We start from the raw sequence: 22178 nt of genomic DNA, 5'->3' as shown, positions 1-22178 counted from the left end.
GATGTTGTTCTTTAGGTGCTGGTGGACAGGCAAGTAGGCATAGATGCTGGCAGCTGAGAAGCAGTTTAAAAATGACTGTGATACCAAAGCCTTTCTTCAAGTCTAGTTTGCAAAAACAGCTCTCTGGGCTCCAAGGAAAATTTAGCATTTCCTGGTGTTGGTACTACAGTTCTGAATTTCATGGAAGAACACAGGGCCACCTCCAGACCAAGGGGCAAGTGGATCTAGCATTTGAGTTCTCAGTCCTGGTCCTCAAGGTTTCCAGTTTGGGCATCTGGCTGAATGCACCAGAGCTCCCTTCTGGCTTGTAAACCTGCCTTCCCCATACATCACGGCACTGGAGAGGTAGTGAAGGGAGGAAGGCATTTCTGCCATGGAGCGTGGAAGCATGGACCTGAACCAGGAAGCTGTAAGGTTGGACATGACCTGCTGAGTCCTAGAGAGCACAGTGAACTTAAAGGCAAGATAGCACCACTTTTTTTGCAGAGGATGTTTTTGACACTTTTTGGTTTGTGTCGTCTTCTCCTTCACTTTTCCTTTTACTATCAGCAGTGCAAAACCAGATAATAAAAAATGTAATAAAAGCAAAGAATTTTGCTCTCTCCAACAGGAATTACCTGATTTATAGATATTCAAGGAGATTTAAAAAATTGTGAAAATAACCATAAAAGTTTCCTGATCAAATATTTCAGATAGTAGTTCTCTCCTTTGAAAAACAGATGCAGTCTTAAAAAGCTACAAAACCAACACAAAAGCACACATATATCCATGCATACATGTGCATGTATAGAGATCTATAAAATATATTACACACACAAGCTCAGCTTTATTCCAGTATATGTCTATGGATTAAATTCCAACTGACTGAATTAAATAGGAAAATTTCAACTACATTAAATGGAGTCTAGTTTTGTGTATGTATTTGTACACAACAGAAGATTTGTGCATTCATAAGAAACTAAAAAGCTATCATTCATATGTAGGTATATATCAGCTAAATAGCGATGGCCCAATCATGATACTTTGTTAGGCAAAACCAGCATTTCCAATCTCTTCTTAGGATGATAACATTTTAAGTGTATTTTTACTCTCCATTTACATACTAACTTCACCAAAACCAAATAAATTAAGAGGAAATGCATCTGTTGTGTACATATTTAATCCCTTATCTTTTTGTTCTTTTCACACAGAGATTGAAAGATTTAAAACAAAGGGAATTTGCTCGAAATGTGGCTTCAAAGTCATGGAAAGATGAGAAGAAACAGGAAAAAGCACTCAAGCGGCTCCACCAGCTTGCAGAGTTACGGAAGCAGTCAGAATGGCAAGTATTTAAATTTATATTGTGTTTTAATGCCCTCTTTCCTCAGTCCCAGAAGAAATCTCCATATTTTTACTCCTACACTCTGTAAAGTACAGAGATTGTATATACCGTAACCTGTTTTCAACTGTCCCCAACTCCAAATGTTCCTGTTCTGCAAACCACAAAATTGAAAGCCCCTGAATTAATTACTTGCTATTTGAAGGTTTGTGTTTTTCTTTCCTGTAGCTAGTTAATCTCATCTCTTCTAGACTGAGTGGTGTTGAGATGTTTTTATAATATCACCATTTTAGCTTATTCAAACTGACCTGAATAGATTAGTATAACTGTCTTATCATTTGATAGTATAACTGTCTTATCATTTGATAGTAAGTGAACGGGAGAGGAAAAACACCCTTTAGAGCATCTGTACTTAGTCTGTGAATCATTTTCACTACTTTTAGTATACTGAGATTATTCTCACAGTTTCTCTGTAGAGTAATGGAAGTATCATTACGTGAATGAAAAACAAGTAATTAACTGAGTTAAGTTTATCCAATACTGTTAGTTCTGTTGATGAATATCAAGATACGGTATAAAGTTTGCACTAATAAACCTTTACATTTGAGAAATCTCCTTTGTTTAATGACACTGAATGCTTCAGTAGAATAGATTGCCACCAGACCAATTGTTTATGTTAATCTATGACTGTAATGAGTTAAGTAGATAATTAAACTGGCATCCTTTTAAATTCATATCAAGCTTACTGTACCCTGGAAATAATAACATTCAGAGTTTATTATACACTCATTTTGGCCTATGTAATTGCTTTTGAGTAATCTGCTGAAATATAACAGTTTAGTGCTAATGCATCACTTTTATGTTTACAACTCCATTTTCATACAAATCTACTGAAAGAAATGTAACTGCCAGTGGGAAGATGCCTTTGTGCCCATGTACTTGAAGATGTAGTCTCAGATAGACCGATAAGGTCAGTGATAATAGGAAAGCCAGAGTGAGACTGGGAGGGAAAAAGCGGGTTTGCTTTTAGAAAGAGCCAGGAGTCCATAATCCTTTACAAAGAGCCTGGAAAGACAGTGCTTGCTATTCCTGTTTGTAATGACTAATGGGTTCAGGGGTGGCTGAGAGCCGTGATGTTGGCAGAGGGGTGGCATTCCCAGTTGCTCAGGCAAGACAGAAAGTCAGCCTTTCTAAGCAAAAGTCTACACACCCCCCCACTTGTTATTGTCCCTAAGTACTGTGTCTCAGGTTCCAATAGAGTTCCTTACAACAAGCTAATACGATTTGACAACAAAATTACTGTTAATCTCATGCACAGAAAAACTGAAAATGCAGCTTTATTTCGCTGTTCCAAGGAGACTTTGAAAAGAATCTCTCTACACACCTTCTCCAAGAGATAATTCCTTCCTGATGTACAAATAGGGGTGAATTTGTATCTCCTGATGCGAAATTTGTGGCAAATGCAAATATATTCTCAGAAATGCATACATATTCTCATACTCTGAGTTGACCCTACTCCAGGGAGCTGTTAGGTCGTTCCCACTGCTGAAGATCAATGCATTTTTATAGCATTTATAAAACATGCTAGCCTATTTATAGATAGCTGTTATAGGGATCTGGCAGTCGTAGTTTACTTATATTTAATTAAAATATTTTCTAATTTTTAATCAATCTCTTTACTGAAGCTGGTTCCAAAATTTTTTCATGTAAGTGTACTGTAGTACTGCATTGATAGCAAATGTAGATAATTGGTCTAATGAAGCGCATATTTAAAATATTACTTGGAATAACATTTGTATGGTGGCTATATATGTCTCATCTCTAATGGAAAATGGCAACAGTCATTCCAATCTCAGTTAATTATCCATTGCAAGAAATCAATGATTTACTATGTTTGTTAAGGCCTTCTTAGAATAGGTTGGGTTTTTTTTAAAGTACAAGAGAACTAAACCACAGATTTAAAATCTGAGATGTTTTGGGAAGAGGGAAAATGTAATTAACGAAAGTATAATACAGAAAGAGAAAATATGGCAAAGTAAGTCAAAAGGTGGTTGATAATGAGAGCGCTGAAGTTGCCACTAATATTGATGGAAATCCACCTTGTGTCCTTTTCCCCACCAATGTTTGTTGATAGTTTTAGCATTAATATCTCTTTGAATATTTCACAAAGTCATTTATTGCGGAATGATATAAAGATAAAATAAAAATCTACTCTGAAAAAAATCATACATACACCCCCTCCCCCAAGCAAGCAGAATACTGCCTTTTCTCTTACAGAGTTTGATTCTGCAGATGCTCCAGGTGGAACTGCCTCATTTTGAACAAGGCACAGTTTCCTTTGCAGAAAACCAAGACTTACCACAGACCAGATTCTCCTTGATATAAATTCAGAGTAAAGACAATATTGTTTATTCTGGATGTACATGGGCATAACCCTGAAAAAGAGCATTCATGTGCTGACTTCAAATCATATAGTTTCCTGTATGTAAAGACTGTCTTGCCCATAAAGAAGCCCAAGTTCAGGGCTAGACTGCACATTTACCCTTTAGAAAATTTAGAAACTTAGTTTTCCCTTGTAACAGCATGAATGATGCCCTTCTTTACCAGACAGACACTGTCAAATGCGAGTTCTGTCTTAACTTGGTTACTTAATACAGCTTTCTTTTTTTTCATTTATTACCTTACAGTATCACTGCGAGTGGACCATTGCTTAAAGCACCCAGATTAGTCATGGAAAAGCAGCAATCGCCAGATGACATTCTCCTGTACAAGGGCAGCAAGTTCACAGCCAGTTCTCAAAGAACCACCACAAGTGAAGGACAAGGTTTCTCCAGCAGTGTACTAGAGAAAGAGCAGCTTATCATAAGCAGGCACCAGTCCCCTACTGAAAGACCCCATGCACTTGGAAATCAAGTCTCACAAGTGTTCCCAGATAGCACCAATACTTCTCAAAGAGCAGGAGTGTCTTTCTCATTCTCTAAAAAAGTCCTTCTGAGGCTCGAGTCCTCGGCATCAGTCTTCAGTGAGAACTCTGAAGAAGGAAATGATTGTAGTGAATCCCCCAACCATAAAACAAAGCAAGCTCTTGAGGGCTGTTGTTCTGGCACACTTTTGGAGGAGGACGTGAAAGCAAGCTTGAATAAAGGGCCACCTATTACAGAAGACCAAATGGATTTGGATAACAGTGCATCAAGTCACGTAGCTGCAAAACCTAAAATGCTAAAGGAAAATGATAAAAGCAGTGAAAGAGAATTAGAAGAAAAGGTCAGTGCCCATCCTTCATTTTCCAAAGTCAAAATACAGCTTTCAAATTTGGATTTTTCTGGTTCACTTAGAGAAACAGAGCAAGAGAGCAAATTGAATGAGTCTGAGCAATTGTTAGAAACTCTCATTTCACCTTCATGCCAAGCTAGCAATTTTTGTACACAGCTGAACACCTACAAGCACAGCAACGCCCACCTGCCTGACCAGTTACCTGAGCTCCCACAGCAGCCAGAACCTCAGCTGGCATGCGCAAGCAACATTAATGACAGTCCTGGGGTGGTAAGAAGAGAAAGATCTTTGGAGAGTTCAGAAACTGCAAATGGGAATATGGAAACGCTTCCAAGGGAGACCGTGGTTAAAGAGGCTAAGCCCCAGGCATTGCCTTTCCTCCATGTAGTGAGCAAAGATGGCACCACTGCTCTGCAGTGGCCCACAGAATTACTTTTGTTTACAAAAACTGAGCCCTGTATTTCATATGGCTGTAATCCATTGTATTTTGACTTCAGACTCTCTTTAAATCACAGAGATGGTAAACAGCATGAAACAAACAAAGAAAGCTGTAAAGAGCACTCTATAAATAAGACTGCAGATGAAAATGAAGCCTCAGGTTTAATAAAACACACGCAAATGTCAAATGAACAAGATAATCAGTTGTTGAAACCAAAGAAGATGAAAGGTTCCTTAAATCCAAGAAAGGCCAAGCAAAAAGCTGAGTCAGACATAGGGAAAGAAATTAATGAAAATGGTCAAAAATGCATTGCAGATTATTTGAATGAAAATATACCCAAAGTGCCTGCTTACCTTGATGTCTCACAAAAGGATTATGTGACAGAAAAAAGTCTTCATACAACAACACTGAAAAGACCTTTAAAGCATCATTTTCATAGCTATGAAAGAAAAAACCAGAACATTGGAAATGAAAGCATTTCCTTTTCTGCTTTTATGTCTAGGATTAAAAAGTCTAAAGCTGCAAAATGTCATTTAATTTATTCTGAGGAAAAACATGAAAACCAAAATGACTGCAGATCTGTTCAAGATGTGGCCAGCTGCAGCAGTGATATAAGTGACAGTGGAAAAGACTCTAGTGGAAGTTTCCTTAGTTATAAATCCAGTTCCAACAGCAGGTATTCAGAAAATGAAGGATGTGGAAGTTACACGAGATGCTGGAGATTCCCGTCTCCTCAAAAGTCCTCCTCTGACAGACATTCCGGCTATTCTGACACTTCAGTTAGCTGTATGAGTAGCTACATGAGTCCCACATCGAACAATCACAGCAGAAATCATTTGCTTTTTTGTTGTAAGAGAATAAGCAAGGCAGCTGAAAGGCACAAATGTAAACACAGAAAGCACAAGTGTATTTTCACTTCTGATGATACAGATGAGGATTATCTTTGTCATAGTAGAAGTCACAGAACTAGAAACTGTACACAGAGGGGCACAATTAAATATCAAAGATGTTCAAGACATACAGTTTTACAACACAGAGACAGATCTAAACACAGCAGACATAGACACCGGCATTTTGGCAAAGTGTGTAGTAGAAGTAGAAGCTACCATAGCTCCAAATGTTGTTCCACCAGAGATTCAAGAAGCAGCGAAAGATCATTTAGTAGCAAAATATCAACAGGTAGCAGTTCAGGATCCTTCTCAAAAGAGACTGACAACTGTGACAACAAAACAAAAGAGGACGCAGAAAGAGGTTCTAACACTGAACTGGGAAAAACTGAAACTGCACATGACTCTCTGAATGTGAACGGTCAGTCAAAAAACTTTGCCACCTGCTCTTCTGAAACCCTGGCAAAAGACATATGTGGAAAAAGAAAGTCACTGACAGCCAAGTTACTTTTAGAAAGAGTGCAGTCCAAGAAAACCCAGGAACAAATGCATGATTCAGAGAGATTTTCAAACATTTGTGGGGTAGAATTAAAGGATCACTCGCAAAGTCACTTTGCTCTTCAGTTTTCATCATCTGTAGATGACATTGCAATGTTACCTTTGCCAGAGAAACTGCTAAGCATAGGTAAAAATGACACGGGGCACAATGAAATCAGTTCGTCGGAAACCAGTGTGAAGAAAAACAACTTTGAAGCGTCAGAGATAACTAATGTTGCTCTTTCAACAGGCACTGATTATGATCATTGTCTTTTTAAAGACATCATTCAAATAGGAACAGGCTATCAGAGCCCGAGCATAAAAAGGAACACAGCAATAAAGGAACAACCCAATCTCTTCATTAGTGAAGTGCAACCCTTTATACAAAGCTGTGACCCAGTACCAAATGATTTCCCTGGTGCTTTTCCCTCTAATAGATATGCTGTTGTTGCTAATTCAACAGAGACCAAAGAAGAACTACATGATGTAAACATGGACTCAAACCGGGCAGAAGGCAGTTCAGACTCTCTTTGTGCCAATGCTATGCAGAAGTACGATGACACAGTAAATGACCTAGAAGTGTACAGTAAATCCACCTCCCCTCCTTTAACGCAGCAGCCTATCACATTTTCACCAGAAGAAGTAGAAAAATACAGGTTGCTGCAGCTGCAAGCCCAGCAGCATATGCAGAAACAACTTCTGGCAAAACACCTGAAAGTTTTGCCTGCCCCAGGACCAGCTGCCTTCTCTGCAACACCAGCAGTTCCTGCCCTCCCTGTTCAGCAGCATGCTACTGTCACCACCATCCACCACACACTGCTGCAACGCTTTGCTGTCTCAGCATCCGTACATCCCCACGGCAGCCATCTCTCCCTGGCACAGCTCCACCCCCTCTCTCAGGCACATTTCGCCCCCGTACCACTTTCCCCATTAGCGCCAGCCCTCATTCCCACCCACCCTGCTTTGCTGACAGGACACCCATTGCACTTGGTCTCTACCACCCCCCTCCACCCTTCTCCACTAACCTTCCCCACACTGCCACCCACTGCATATATCCCAGCCTTATTTACACCACACCTGAATGCAGCCACACCTTCTGCTATACATCCAAATCCCTTAGTTCATTCATTATTCCAAGGGCAAGAGCCCCATCACCACTCTTGCTCTAGCCAGACCCAACAGTTACCTACAATAAAAGAAGTTTTCAGTGTTTCTAGCTATTTAAACTAGCCCAAACGATTACACTATGGCTCCAAAACCAAATTTGAATAAAATAAATTATTCAGTGTTCAATCACATGTCTGAGGGGAAATCTACTGTTTTGCTGAGAGCCCAATGGCAAGTATTTTAAAGTCCACATTCTGACTGACAGCATATGAATGTTGATTTAGTTCTCATATCACTGAGTAAAAGCTGTTTTAAAGCCTTTTATGATACTATCACAAGGAGGATGGGGTCCAGCCAGTGTCATTCTACAGAAGGTTCGGAAAGAACAGCCTGAAGTGAAGCCTGTGACTGTCAGTAAGAATGGGACCACAGCACGCAGCCACAACGGGACCAAGAATATCAACACTGATGAGTAATTTAAAGTAGCACAATTTAAGGTAGAGCAATCTCGACACACCTCAAAGGTTTGCTTTTCTGAGTGTGTATATGCAACAGCATAGTACTTGGTCTGGTTAAGGTATTTCAGACTGAGCAAAAAAGAAGGTATCTGGGACCACAAGTCCCTGGTTCTGTCTCCTGGCCAAAATAAATTGGGGAGCCTCAGAGTGAGGGGTGATGAGTTAACACTGGAAGAAGAGGGTCACAACAACATCTCAAAGATACTTTAGTGATTTTATCCCTGGGATATGTTGCTTGGACGGTGTAAAGGGACTGCAGTCTGGCCACAGGTACATAACAAAAAATTCCCTTAGTGCAGGGGGCTCTGTGCTGGCACAAGCAGGCTGCTACTTTTCTCCCTGAGCCAAGCATCCAAGAAGGCAAGGGAAAGAAGGGGATGAAGCCAAGTTCTTTGGCATTGCCTGCCTGTGGCTGTAGCATAGGGTATGTCAGAGGTGGACTGCAGCAGCCCGGAGTTGCCATGCAGCTAGTGCTGGCTTTGAACCTCAGAGGTCCTTGGCCAAAACTGCAACACTTCTTTCCTACCAAACAGAGCTCTGACGTGTGGGAGAGTCTTGCCCAAAGAATGTGTAAATATGTTTCATCCCTTTCACGAACAACATAAACAATTGGCTGGTCCTATAAAATTGTGCTGATATTCATAAAAATGCAGAAGTAAAATTCTGAGCAGAAACTGGCTTTCCAGGTCAAGTCTCTTAGAAAACCATGCCGCAGTTTTCAGCATTTCAAGGTATGTTGAATCTAAACAAATATGTCAAGATTCTCGCATGGCTTCCCAAACTCTCAACATACAAATTGAAGTTCTGAATCTGCAATGTTTGAATGCATGTATCCAACCTTCAGGGTAATGTGTGGTTGAAATTGCTAGTAAGAACTGTGTATCTGGAAATAGGTGAGGGTTTCAGCATCTCTTTGAATGGCACATTTTGACTATTTTTATAATGTTTCTAACTCAACATGGGATATTTAGCATGAAATTAAATTCTTAATTGTGGTTAGACTGCAGGCATGCTTCCCAATATAATTGGACAGTAAAGTGTCCGGCAAAGAGTACCTGTTCATTTGGATTAGAAACATTTGAAATAATTTCAATTCATTTGCAACAATGCATAATTAATAATGTATCTTTCAGAATTGATATAAAACACATTAAAAAATTTTTGAAGGATTTTATTACATTATATTCGGCTATCTGAAGAAACTGAGAAATCTAATTGCAATTAAGTGAGTATTTAAAATACAACTTAGGACCAATTTTCTAACTTAGTTTTAATCAAACTAGATTCATCCATTGCAATAAAATGGAATTGTTTTAATTTCTAAAAGCAGCTGCTTCAGCATAAACTGGTATTATGCCAAACTTTTCAAATGGCTTTATAAGCTATGACTGCTGGTTTTGTATTTTCAAAGTTAAAGTTTCTTTGGATACTTAATGTTTTAGCCATCAAATAAAAGCTGTCAGGAAAAAATCTGGAGACTGAGCAGAAGCAAAACATTTTTGTATTGAAAAAGGTTGGTGAAACCAGCACCCTCATATATCTTTTGGTTGGATTCCCAGCTGATTTATTAATTTCATTAACAAAATGGATTTGTGCCATTTTGGAGTTACTTATCTTTATGGTTTAATTCTCTCGTTTTAATTGTAGGGAACTTCTTTAATTGAAATTATTGCTTCAGAATTAAGGAAGTCAGAAATTTTCTTTGGGAAAGATGTTAAAAATAAATATTTCCACAGTTTTAAAATTCTTCCTTTCATTTTTGGCTGAAAATCTTCTCAAAATTAGATCTGAATTTACGTATAATTTCTACACTTCTGAAACTTTATTTTCTGAAAATCAAATATATTTCACTGAATGTGACTTAACACCTCTGAAAATTAGTACTTGCTTGCTTGGATGGAGATCCATTACTCAGTGGGCCACTTGGAAACAGTTATAATTCTGTAGAAACACTCTCAATTGGATGTTTTAAAGGAGCAGGTCAACCTGTGCCCTAGAAGAGGCTGACTGAGCTGCACAACCATCATCACCAGTTCAGGGCTAATACTAGCCTAAAAGATACATTTCCAGCCCTACAAACTTTTAAATTTATGGGCCCAGTTCCATTCCTATTCAAGAAAAAACAGTTGTTCTCCCTGTATATAAGAGTTCATTTGAATCCTAAGTAGATAACACCAATAGAAAAAAGTGGAACAGAAGAAATGACAGGCTAATCTCATCTTTAATGTGAACACACACGTTTTCTATCCCTGCTTCTTACAGACAATGTTAATATTGTAGAAATTCCTATGGCAAGAAACCTGACCAACTGAAACTTAACAATATCCTACTGCGTAGATCATTTATGGAAAATAGTTATATACATTTCCCTTAATGTATGCACAGTACAACGGGATTCTAGGAAGGAACCAAATCATAGGATATCCATGCATCATTGTATATACCAACAAGGATGATCTGTTAAAGCAAATTAATAGATAATAAAGATTAAATTTAATTATTGGAACAATGGGAATTAGGATTTTGAGAGGTATTGATGGAAAAAAGAGAGATTAGGAAGGAACAGAAACAGCACAACAGCAAAACAACAATCATTGACTACCAACAAAGGGAATGTCCGATATTGTTCTTAGTACACAGAAGGGATTTTCTTGGAGAAATGTAGTAAAATTATCAGCACAGCTGAGATATATTTGCTCTACTTGCTGCCATATTTGTTTTTCATTAGTAATGTACTTTAAATATGTATCATTATTATTATTAAAAGCATAATTGAGCCTGATGTATGGAGCCGTGCTACAATTTTGATTTTATTTAGACTGATTTTTAAAAGAGTTACAGTATCCTGGTGGCAGCAATATATACCCTCCAAGTTAATAATCTATTTTAGCTTGATTGTATATTCTTGATACATAATCCAAGGAAACAGGTCACCCACACTGCAAAATTCCAATAACAAAAGTTTCCTGAGTTACACAATGATAAAATTTTTTTGGGGGAGGGGGGGTTTGGTAACTGAGGCACTTCTGGAATACATTTAACATGTGTATTTGTTGTGCAGATTTGCATAAAAACACCATTTGACCAGATTGATTTTAAAAGTGTTAAGTTTATATTTAAAACTGGATAATACTCTGGCTAGTATAATATGTAAACTAGTAATTTTGTTTTGTATTCTCTGTATAAAGTGTTTTATATTATACAGTAGCTAAGTGAATTGCACTATTGTACATGCAAAGCGGCTTTTTTTTTAGGTTATTCAAGGAATTCCTGGGAATGTAGTTTAATGCAATAATATTTTTTTTCAATAAAAAAGCTTACTGGTATAAAGAGTGTCAGTCATGTATTTTTAATGTAAAGCATACCAAAAGGCAGCAACATAATAAAATGCAGAATGATGCAAACATATTCTGTATTTTAATCTGCAGAACTGAAATGCATTTAATTCATCCCTGTGGCTATAATCCTGAAATTTCTTAGAATGTTTCCTAAAGATTTTAGTATGTGTTACAGAAGTGGGTTGTTTAAATGGAACTGAAAATAAATATTCCTTAAAAAAAATTATTCTATCTATGTGGTTTTTGCAAGTACTTTTAATGGATCAACATCCTCCTGGATATTTTTATGCACTAATCAGTTTATTTAGAATTACACATAACTCACTTGTCAGGTTCCCCAAATAATGTCTCTGAGCTATGATTCCTAATGCTTGTGCAGAAGGTCCTTTGGTAAAGAAGCTAACAGTAGGATCCACAAATGTATTATTTATTCTCTTTTTAACCATTCTTTAAAACTTACCTTAGTCATGATAAGTATCTCTTTATCCCATGTTTTCCCCTTTACCTGGTATTTTTTTCAGTTTGTTTATTGTATCCTTTTTCATCTATCTTTCATTTATATTGTAAGCTTTCTGACACAAGGCTTTGGGTTTTGTCATATAGGTAGGTACTCAGCTTTGGAGGTCCCAGACACTGCTGCTATACTAATAGTAATAGTAAGGCTAGTTATAGCCATCAGTAGACCATTTCAGAAGCTTCATGTCTCCAGGTGAGCACAAAAAACTGAAGTAATGTAAAAACAAGTGTCTGCATGGGTATATGTAGTAGATAAAACTCTGTCTTTTGAGGTGTGGTGTGACAGAGGTCATATTCTGTTAGGTCTATCTGCATAGCTGTAAATACCTGGTCTCTGGGACCAAATTAATCTACCATGCAGTGACATCTCATGACTCAGGCATTCTATAAAATCTTGAAATCACAGCAAATCAACAGAGACATAATTGACACAGTGTATCTAATGCCATTCAATTGTGTTTCTTCTTTAAGTTGTTTCATAATAGAAACAAAATTCAGAATTGGACAAACTTAAATAAAAAGTGTGGCATGTCTAAAGGAAATCCCCTGTGAATTAATATCTATACCATTAACTGTTAACTATAGTAGGCTTCCAGTTGAGATCAGTTCTCACCTGTTTGTTGTTGAACAAACAGTGATACTGTTTTGACTAGGATGTAATATGTGAAGAAATGAAGTTGTCCGCACCTTCCTATTCCTGGTAAAGCTAGCTACTAATTACCCTTTCTTAAAGCTTGAATCCCAGATCTGTTTAACAATTGAGCCTAAGCTGATTTTTTTTCTTTTTTCTTTTTTTTTTTTTTTTTGTCTATACCACAATTTGTCAGTTGAGGCCAAACCTACATTTAGGACTGTTACTTCCTTGAGAATGAAAAACAAATGTTTTGCCAGACTTGAAATGTCTCTTGTCACCAGATGGAGAGGCTTTTTGGAGGAAACAAATATACATTTTATTTAACTTAAAAATGGAAAGCCCAATAAGGCAGATATTTAGAGGCAGTATAAAAGAAAAGAAAAACATATTTGTAGCTACTTATGTCTAAGTTTAGCTTCAGGACACTCTTTTTGCTTCCCTCAGTTAAAATACTGTCTCAATGCAGTGTCCAGCCTTAGGAAAACCCAGACATTGCCTCCACTCCACAGGATCTCAACTGGAGGACGGGGTTGTTCTTAGAGATCCTGGTTCTCCCAGTGTATGCCCGTATGGGAAACCTCCCTGCCCTCTGAAGGCTTCTTGAAAGTCTGAGGTGAGCTCTCAGGGCTTCTTCCATCGCAGTGCTGAGTACTGCAGCTAAAATGTATCCAGCCCTTGGGCTAGGATGCTGGGTAGCTAGGCAGCATTGTCACCTAGCTAGGCAGCGTTGTCACCCAGCCAGGCAGAATACAAAAGGATATGATTGCAAAATAGATTAGACTAGACTATTTCAGTTGGAAGGGACCTACAATGATCATCTAGTCCAACTGACTGACCAATTCAGAGCTGACCAAGTTAAAGCATGATGTTAAGGGCATTGTTCAAATGCCTCTTAAACACTGACAAGCTTGGGGCATCGACGACCTCCCTAGGAAGCCTGTTCCAGTGTTTGACCACCCTCTCAGCAAAGAAATGCTTCCTAATGTCCAGTCTAAACCTCCCCTGGCACAGCTTTGAACCATTCCCATGCATCCTATCGCTGGATACCAGGCAGAAGAGATCAGCACCTCCCTCTCCTCTTCCCCTCCTCAGGAAGCTGTAGAGAGCAATGAGGTTGTCCCTCAGCCTCCTTTTCTCCAAACTAGGCAAGCCCGAAGTCCTTATCCAGTCCTCACAGGACATTCCTTCCAGCCCTTTCGCCAGCTTTGTTGCCCTCCTCTGGACACATTCAAGGGCCTTAATATCCTTCTTAAATTGTGGGGCCCAGAACTGCACGCAGTACTCAAGGTGAGGCTGCACCAACACTGAATACAGCGGGATAATCACCTCTTTTGACCGGCTGGTTATGCTGTGTTTGATGCACCCCAGGATGCGGTTTGCCCTCTTGGCTGCCAGGGCACACTGCTGACTCCTGGTGAGCCTGCTGTCAGCCAGCACCCCCAGATCCCTTTCTGCAGGGCTGCTCTCCAGCCTCTCCTCTCCCAATGTAGACTTGTGCCTGGTGTTACTCTGTCCTAGGTGCAAAATCTGGCATTTTGACTTGTTAAATCTCATCCCCTTAATGACAGGAGCCCAATGCTCCAATCTGTCTAGATCCCTCTGCAGGGCCTCTTGTCCCTCAAGAGAGTCAACAGCACTTTCCAGTTTAGTATCATCAGCAAACTTGTTAATGGTGCATTCAACTCCTACATCCAGAAATAATCTAACAGCTTATCTGGCTACAACAAACCCACTCAGGATCCAGGCACACAAGGCTGATTTAAAGATGTTCCATCCCCTCTTCACCCACCAGCCACAAGTTTCAACCCCCACATTGCAGTGGGTTTTGCTTTTTCTTTTCTTTTTTCTTTTTTCTTTTTTCTTTTCTTTTCTTTTCTTTTCTTTTCTTTTCTTTTCTTTTCTTTTCTTTTCTTTTCTTTTCTTTCTTTTCTGTTCTTTTCTTTTCTTGTCTTTTCTTTTCTTGTCTTTTCTTTTCGTGTCTTTTCTTTTCGTGTCTTTTCTTTTCTTTTCTTTTCTTTTCTTTTCTTTTGTCTTTTCTTTTCTTTTCTTTTCTTTTCTTTTTTTTTTTCTTTTCTTTTCTTTTCTTTTCTTTTCTTTTCTTTTCTTTTCTTTTTTTTTTCTTTTCTTTTCTTTTCTTTTCTTTTCTTTCTTTTCTTTTCTTTTCTTTTCTTTTCTTTTCTTTTCTTTTCTTTTCTTTTCTTTTCTTTTCTTTTCTCCCTACTGTGTTCTGCTTCACTGTTTAGTCCCACAATCAGTCACACCAGCAGAGCCAAAGAGGGGAATGAGACTGAGCCAGGACAGGAAAAGAGAGAGAGAGAATAGCACAGGAAGGGAGGCTGGAAACATATTAGGCCAATTTTCTTCAGAGTGATGTTTGAGTACTTGTGTCCCCAAGCAACGCCAGCAAAATCTTTTCTACACTCTGGTGGGAAGTCCTTCACTTCAGTGCATAACCTTATTATGCAAAGTAAACATCTTAATATAAACTTTATACAGAAATATAAAGAATCACTGGGAATGCGGCTCATTACCTTGCTCTTTCTAGACACTAGGCACAATGATAACTATGTGTGTGGGGATAACAGGAATCTGCAAGTAAAAGTCAACTGCACTGCTGCCTTACTGAGATTGGGACACACTGTTGTGATGTGCTTGAGTGTTCCTCTGCCCCAGGGCTAAGGGGAATTAACTCATTAACATTTCAGGTCATGGAAATACTCTCACTGTCTTCAGGACCATCAGGTTGAGCCTTAAGTCAACACATTACTTGTCTATAAAGCACACAGCATTTTAAAATACTTTTTATTATTCTTCTTCAATAAATACATTATTTTCTTTAACAGAAAACACAGAAGAAGCCAAATAGCCAATTGCAGAAATTATAGACAGAAATAAATCTACAGTTACAGTAATGGGTATTTATTCTAAACATCTACTGTTTAACAGTGACCAATCTGTTTTGTGAATGTGCTTAAAAGTGCTCTTGACTGAGATGTCAAGCAGTAGATACATGACTGTCTTAAAAGAAGACTCAGCTCAAACTCATTTTTTATGACCTAGCTATAAACCCCTCAAAATAAAGATAAGGTTGAAAAGCTTGATAGACTTCCACCAAGCAGCGTAAGCAGTTCTGCTGCCTCTACTTAAGTGCACATCTAAAACTTATATTACACACAAAAATCAATATTTCATTCTTATGAACCAATAAACTTTTTAGACCAAATAAATTTGTCATTTGCAAATCAATAATTTAAATGTATTTATCAATTTTATATATAAAACTGTTCTGTGTACTCCAAGCTGTGTATGTGTGCAAATCAGCAACATTAATAAATAAATCATTGTGAATGGAATGAACCAATTAGTTTCAGACAGCTATAAACTGACTATTTCTATATAAAGCAATATGTTCTATACAAAAATGATTGGATTATAATTTGCTTTCTTCTTTTTTGCAACTAATTTATGGGCTAACTATTTTTTGCCAGCCCCAGTGAGAAACCCTACAGAATTTAATAGAAATAGTTATGTGTGTGTGTGCTGGGGAAGGTGTGCGTATCTTCTTATGGATGTACAATTGCATCTAATAGAAGCTTATACCCCTGACATAAAATGCTACATGTAAATCAAAGGAAAGATGTACAGGTAGGAAATATCTTTAATCAATTGTTGCATATCTTCACGAGTGAAATACTGCAGAGTTCCCGAAATCGAGAGTCTTTTTTCCCCTGTTCCTCATGCTTAGAAGGTGTAAGTTGCTGAGGAAATGCTTATCTGTCAGCCATCCACATTGTTATGAAGTGGAAGACCTACCTTCATCAGAGAAGGTGAAAACACTAGAAATGTTTGCTCCTTGCTTATGCCGGGGTTTCTCTGAAAAGATTCCAGTCTTCTTGAGAGTGCATTCCGTTTTCAAGTGAGTTTGCTTTCTCCAGAGGGCTGGAGCACCTACGGGTTTGAAGGTGGAGATGCAGCTAATCTCTTCTGCTGAAATGTTGATCCTGTTAATTTAGGTTCCAAATAAAGACAGCCGGCTCCAGGGATAGATATCCAAATTTGAAGAACTTAAACATATTAAGAGAAAAGTTAACACTACATGTTGTTTAAGTTGCTAGTTGTCAACTGGGACAAGTTTCCTGCTCACACAGGACTGGATTTTTTGTGTCTTATCCATAGCATGCAACTAATACGTGAAGTACACAGGAGAGTTTTCAGGACTATATTATATTTTTCTCCCTGAGACACCTGAGAAACCGGCTGTGAAAAAAACCCTGACAATTAAATGAGATGATCCTTGGTCTACTTTTTAGTTTACTAGTAATTTCTTGAAAGGTCTTTGTGACTTAAAATACTTAATGCTTTTATTAATATCATCTGTAATTACAGTACTGGTATCTACTGCTGACATATTATAGGTTTAATCCTTAGCAATGAGCTTTCCTCCCATGAGTCTCCCTCTCTTAGTTCTGTTCTGTGACTGTATTTTTTCAAATGCTAAATTCCCTGGGTTTATTTTGCTTAAATAATGTGTTATATAAGCAGTTCTTACATGATTTTTATTGGAAATTATATGGGTCAGGGTAAAGTATGATAATGAATCTTATTATGGGTTATGATCAGAGCTTATGAGTTGAACATAATTTGGTCTTTCATCTCAATGTTGCCAGCCCCCAATAGCTTTTCACAAGAGAGATTCTCAGATGCTGAGGGCCGGTAAGGGTGACGAAATGGGACAGCAGAAGGAAGCAAATGAGCACAAGGGCTGCCTGTGAATGATAAAGGTAAAAGAGAGGGCATGTGCAAAGTCTGAAGAGCAATGTCAGATTTGTGACCCCTGGAGAAAAGGGTGTGTTAATTCCAGAGGTTGAAGAGAACACCAAGGAAAGGTTAGACTTATGATGGATAAAGCTAGAGAGGTTTGCAAGCTCAAATAAAACCTCAGATGAGCAGCTGTAATTACTGATGTCAATAAAATTAAGACGAAAATTCCTGGTGGGATTTGTTACTCATGGTAGGTGGTAACTTTTTCAAAAATCTTTTTTTTTCAATATCTGCTCCCAGTCAAGTCCTAAGACAAACAGGGTCAGATAATGATGAAAAATAATGAATAACTGTACAAGTGTTTCAAAAAGTACACAAAGATATGTTTAGCTACTGAGTAAATGTTTGGTCAGTTCTTACTCTGCTTGATGTCATCTGCTCATTCCTACATCAGGGACGTTTGAAACAGCAGGTTATGGGCTAGTTTTGAGCAAGTATAAGCAAACAGCATGAAACACTTCAGCCTGGTGAAGTTGGTTCATTTGGATTTACAAACAGGGAAAATGAGTCACAGCTCCATTTGAATCTCAAGAAACTTGTATGCTTGGTGAAATGTAATCGAAATGAAGAATTAAAAATCTGTTAAGTGGGAAAAATGTTAATGCTTAACATTAGCATTTTTTCTAGAGAGTTAACAGCAACATTTTTTCTAGGAAATAGCCAGGGAATGAAAAACTGCAAATAATATTTAGGAAAATAGTGTTCATTATATTTGATAATCTGTTTGATGCATCAGTGTCCCAAGAAACTGTGGTGTCTTTCAAAAGGGACCTTTACTTGGTTCTTCCTGACAAAGTTAACCTGAGGCAGAAGAATGTTTTTGCTGGAGCACTGACATCTGAGTATAGTTATGAGGAATGAATTACCAAATTCCCCATGGAAGAACGTTTGGGGTAGCTGAGACAGCAGTTTCACAGGACAAGCAGCAGTTCCTCTACTTTGGTGGACCAGATGTCCACAGAAGATGATATGGAGAATACACTGCAGAGCATAGGTAAACAATTTCCTAGCTACAAGCCTAGATATGTTCTTCATATAATTACTGGAAAGACCACTGTTGAAATCTCTAGACACACAGATATGCCTGGTGGTATGGCATTTCAAGGCACTATAGACTGCTCATGACTCAGAATCAGCATATATATTTAGGGAGAAAAAAAATCCAAACCAAACCAAGCTACAATGAATTGAAATTTAAAAGCGTCTCCTTAATAAAAAATGAACTAAAAATTCTCAACATGTCCCAGTACCACAAATATATATTAATGCTAACCTTAAAATCGTTCTAGAACTGTAAAATACATAAACACTTTAATCATGCTGTAAAATTCCTATTGCCCGTGCAACACAAATCCTTTCTCTCTGCACGATTGGACCGTCATGATGATGGCAAACCTTGTAAAATGAACGCTGAGAACCGTATAATATTTTGCCCTGTTGCTAATTCAATAAATACTTGGATTAAAAATGTTCTGATCCTTTCTTTCTAAGGTCACTCATCTGCAGTTGGAAGCACAGAGAGAGTTAGACTATTGCTAAGGGTATATTTTCAAAGTACAGCAGAGAGATTTAGCCACTTAATTCCCATTGTAGGCAATAATTCCCATTTGAAAGGCTTCGTGACATTTAGGTTAGAATACATGGGTTAATGTGTAACTTCATTTTTTTCTAAAGATTTCTCAAGGATTTCTCAGGAAATCGGCTTTAGAAACTCATAGTGGATAGAGACATGATCAGCATGATCAGACAGGATCAGACTGAGAAAGTCTCCTTGGCAGCTTGGAAAACTAAAAGCATTGCATGAAAATCATATCACAGTCTTGTCTGTCAGCTCCTGTTAGAAAACTGTTTTAACTTTTCCTTAGAATTTCTTTGGCCTTCACAAATCCAAGAATAAATTCACCAAGTAACACTCCTACTGAACCGTTTTCAGGTCTAAGCATGTAAGTACTCAGTACTTATGGAGAAACTTAACATTGAGTCAAATGCTGGCTTGACCTTAGCGCTCTGATTATGTGCTACTGACTTCTCACAAGATTGGTCAGCAAGACCGATGGGCTCCAGAAGCTCAGTGATACATTACAGGACACCTGTGCCACTGTGCAAAGACTGAAATGCACAGTGGCCAATGAACTACCCCAGTATTTGTGCCTGCTTCCCTCTATCTTCTAACCCAGTGCTTAGAGTTTTCCAGACCAGAAGCCAAGGCGCACTCTTGCCTCCTGTACGTGATAGATACACACCAGTGCTCACATGACACATTATGTTAACAGACCTGCCAATGAAAGCTCTCTGTGTTATGGAAATGATACAAGATCAACTCATTACATACAGCGTGCAAGTATCCTCCCATCTAAATGGGACTGCATAAAATGTAGATATCTACTCCTCCCTGTATTCCCTATATACTGAAGAGCCCTTACTGTCGGCTCATCCCACTTTCCTCAGGATCACTAGAGCCACCCTTGCTAGGTGCTTACCTCTCCCCATTGAGCTTAGGAGGTGCCTACATGGCAGTTTGATCTACATTTTAGAGTTCAAAGTACATCAGCAGTGTAAGACACATGTTGCTATGTTTTGGACATCTGGAAATTTTTGAAACTCAAAACTGGAATCACTACAGCTAAGCCAATTCATCATGATAGAGGTACTACTCCTGCTTAAGGAGCAGAAGACGAAAGCAAGATGGACATCACAACAGACCTTTATTTTCAGCTGTTTATAAGGAGATGTCTATTAAATGCCTGCCCTGCTGAAGTTAAAAGAGGGCTGATATTTCAAATACAGGTAGGTTTAGTAAATCCAGTGATTTACAAGAGTTGTCTAGAATTATTCACCAAAATATTTTGTGAATAACATATGATTACAAGTATATTTTTAAGCAGCTTATGACCAATTTATGAAATTAAAAAGGTTAAATTATAAATACGTTATTTGCTTCATATTATTTGCTCAGCTCAAATGATAATTCAATTAAGTTCTTACATATGTTTGCACACAGTACCAGATTCATTTCTTGCTTTTGATTTTTGCATTTTTCTTCTTTCTCCCCATGCAGATGGAGATACTTTCCTCATCTTCAGAGTGGTTGACTTTCAGTGTTAGTTTGCTATTAACTGGTATTAAACAGTCAGTCATTAGTATTCTGTATGTCACAGAAACTTTCAGTACAGTATCTGTGTTTCATCAACTTTAGCTGCTAGAAATGAATGAAAGATGCAGCAATGGAACATTTCAAAAGGTTTTGTCAAAGAAATGTGTGGGACTATCCTTGATGCGAGTCCAAAAAAATCCATAGTAACAAGTGTAGATAAAATGATAACCACGGAAAGAAAATGACAGGCCAAAAAAGAGAGCCTTCAAAGACTCTTCTTTTGATAAGATGCAATTACTACAGAAAAATGTATTATTCAGATCATGGTCTTTACTCTCTGACAAACCATTAAAGCATCTGCTACAAATCCTGAGCAAAAGACATGCCAGAGTATGATAGTCATAAATAGACCTACCATGATGATACGTCATGGTCTTCTTCCATGAATCATCAATGCACAAGAAATCTGTGGCCCAAACAACACTGCAAAGGACATTTCTCAACCGAGGTTGGTCAACCCTGTACTCTTCCTGATGTATTTCAGACCCCAGGGAATAAAGGGAAATAAAGACCTGCTATGATGACTGGTAACCTTCACTGGGGAATGGATGGTTTTAGAAAATGTGAAGGCACAGGCAGGCCCCAGGGGAGCAGAAGTCCTGGGAGCGAGCTTGCCCTGTGGCAGGGGAAGCTGGGGAAAGCTCCCAGGCTGTGGCCAACAAAAGGAATGTGCGAAGAGGGGCAGCTGCACTGCTCCGCTTGCATGCAAAAAGGCTTTAAAGGCTGAGCCTGCCCCAGCTGAGAAAAACACAGTATGGAGATAACCAAGCAGTCTACGAAAGCAAATTGCACTTCAAAAGAAAGATGGCCCATTTTAACTCTCTTTAGTTAATGTGAGCTGCTGTGCTTAAATGAGTATGAAGACACAGTCTAAGGGAAGGGCAGCTCTCACATCCACATAAATTCCCATGGTGGAGGATGCATGCAATTGGGGCTGGTTGCCATAAAGTCTGTGCTTTATGGGAGATGCTGTTCTTTCTGTACAGACTTCCTACTGCATGGACCCACTCAACCCCATTTTCTGACCTGAAAATGTTACTTTGAGAGCTAAATAACTAGAGGTTTTACTTTTAAATTGTGACATTGGTGTATATAAAAAGCCATTTAAGCAATCTACAGAGCTGCTTATAAACTGAGTACAGCTGTAGTAGATGGCACTGATGCCAAGGTGGAGAGGACCTTCACATACTGTACAGGGGACTCATTATGCCTGTCTTGGAAGAACAGAAACAGTGGTTGGATATGGCAGTTAGCTGTAGATATCTTCAAAGCATAAGCTGCCAAGCCATTACAGTTAGTGCCTGAAGATCAAAATTTCTCAGGTAGTTCCCATTAGGACCCAACAACTCATTGCAATGTGCTCAGAGCATATATTACACCACATGAGCTGGCTATATCTCTCCAAATAAGGACATAAACTACTGGAGATGTGACAGAGGAAATGCAGGGCATTCATTGTACGCAAAATTGCTCTTTCCCATTGTAGTCCTTAAAACAATTGTTTGACAGTCCTGTGCCATTCGTTCTAGCTTGTAGCTGCCCAATTCCATGCAACAAACCTAGGGATTATATTACCTGTCTTGGTCTTCCAAAGATCTCAGAGTAGTGATATTTTGAAGAAAATAACCTGAAGTCC

The 22178-nt window shown here is 38.4% G+C and overlaps 1 protein-coding gene across 1 annotated transcript in view; it reads left to right on the top strand.

Annotated features, from left to right (window-relative positions):
- ZNF804B (zinc finger protein 804B) overlaps nt 1-7684 on the top strand; it is a 240653-nt gene extending 232969 nt beyond the window's left edge. The window contains 2 exon segments of the mRNA XM_050892458.1: nt 1191-1321; nt 4006-7684. Of these exon segments, the coding sequence (XP_050748415.1) occupies nt 1191-1321; nt 4006-7684 (3810 nt within the window).
- Nucleotides 7685-22178: the final 14494 nt, after the last annotated feature.

Source organism: Gymnogyps californianus, chromosome 2, assembly GCF_018139145.2.
Source record: "Gymnogyps californianus isolate 813 chromosome 2, ASM1813914v2, whole genome shotgun sequence".
Taxonomy (NCBI): Eukaryota; Metazoa; Chordata; class Aves; order Accipitriformes; family Cathartidae; genus Gymnogyps; species Gymnogyps californianus.
The sequence above is the reverse complement of the archived record's forward strand: the minus strand, read 5'-3'. Positions and strand labels throughout refer to the sequence as shown.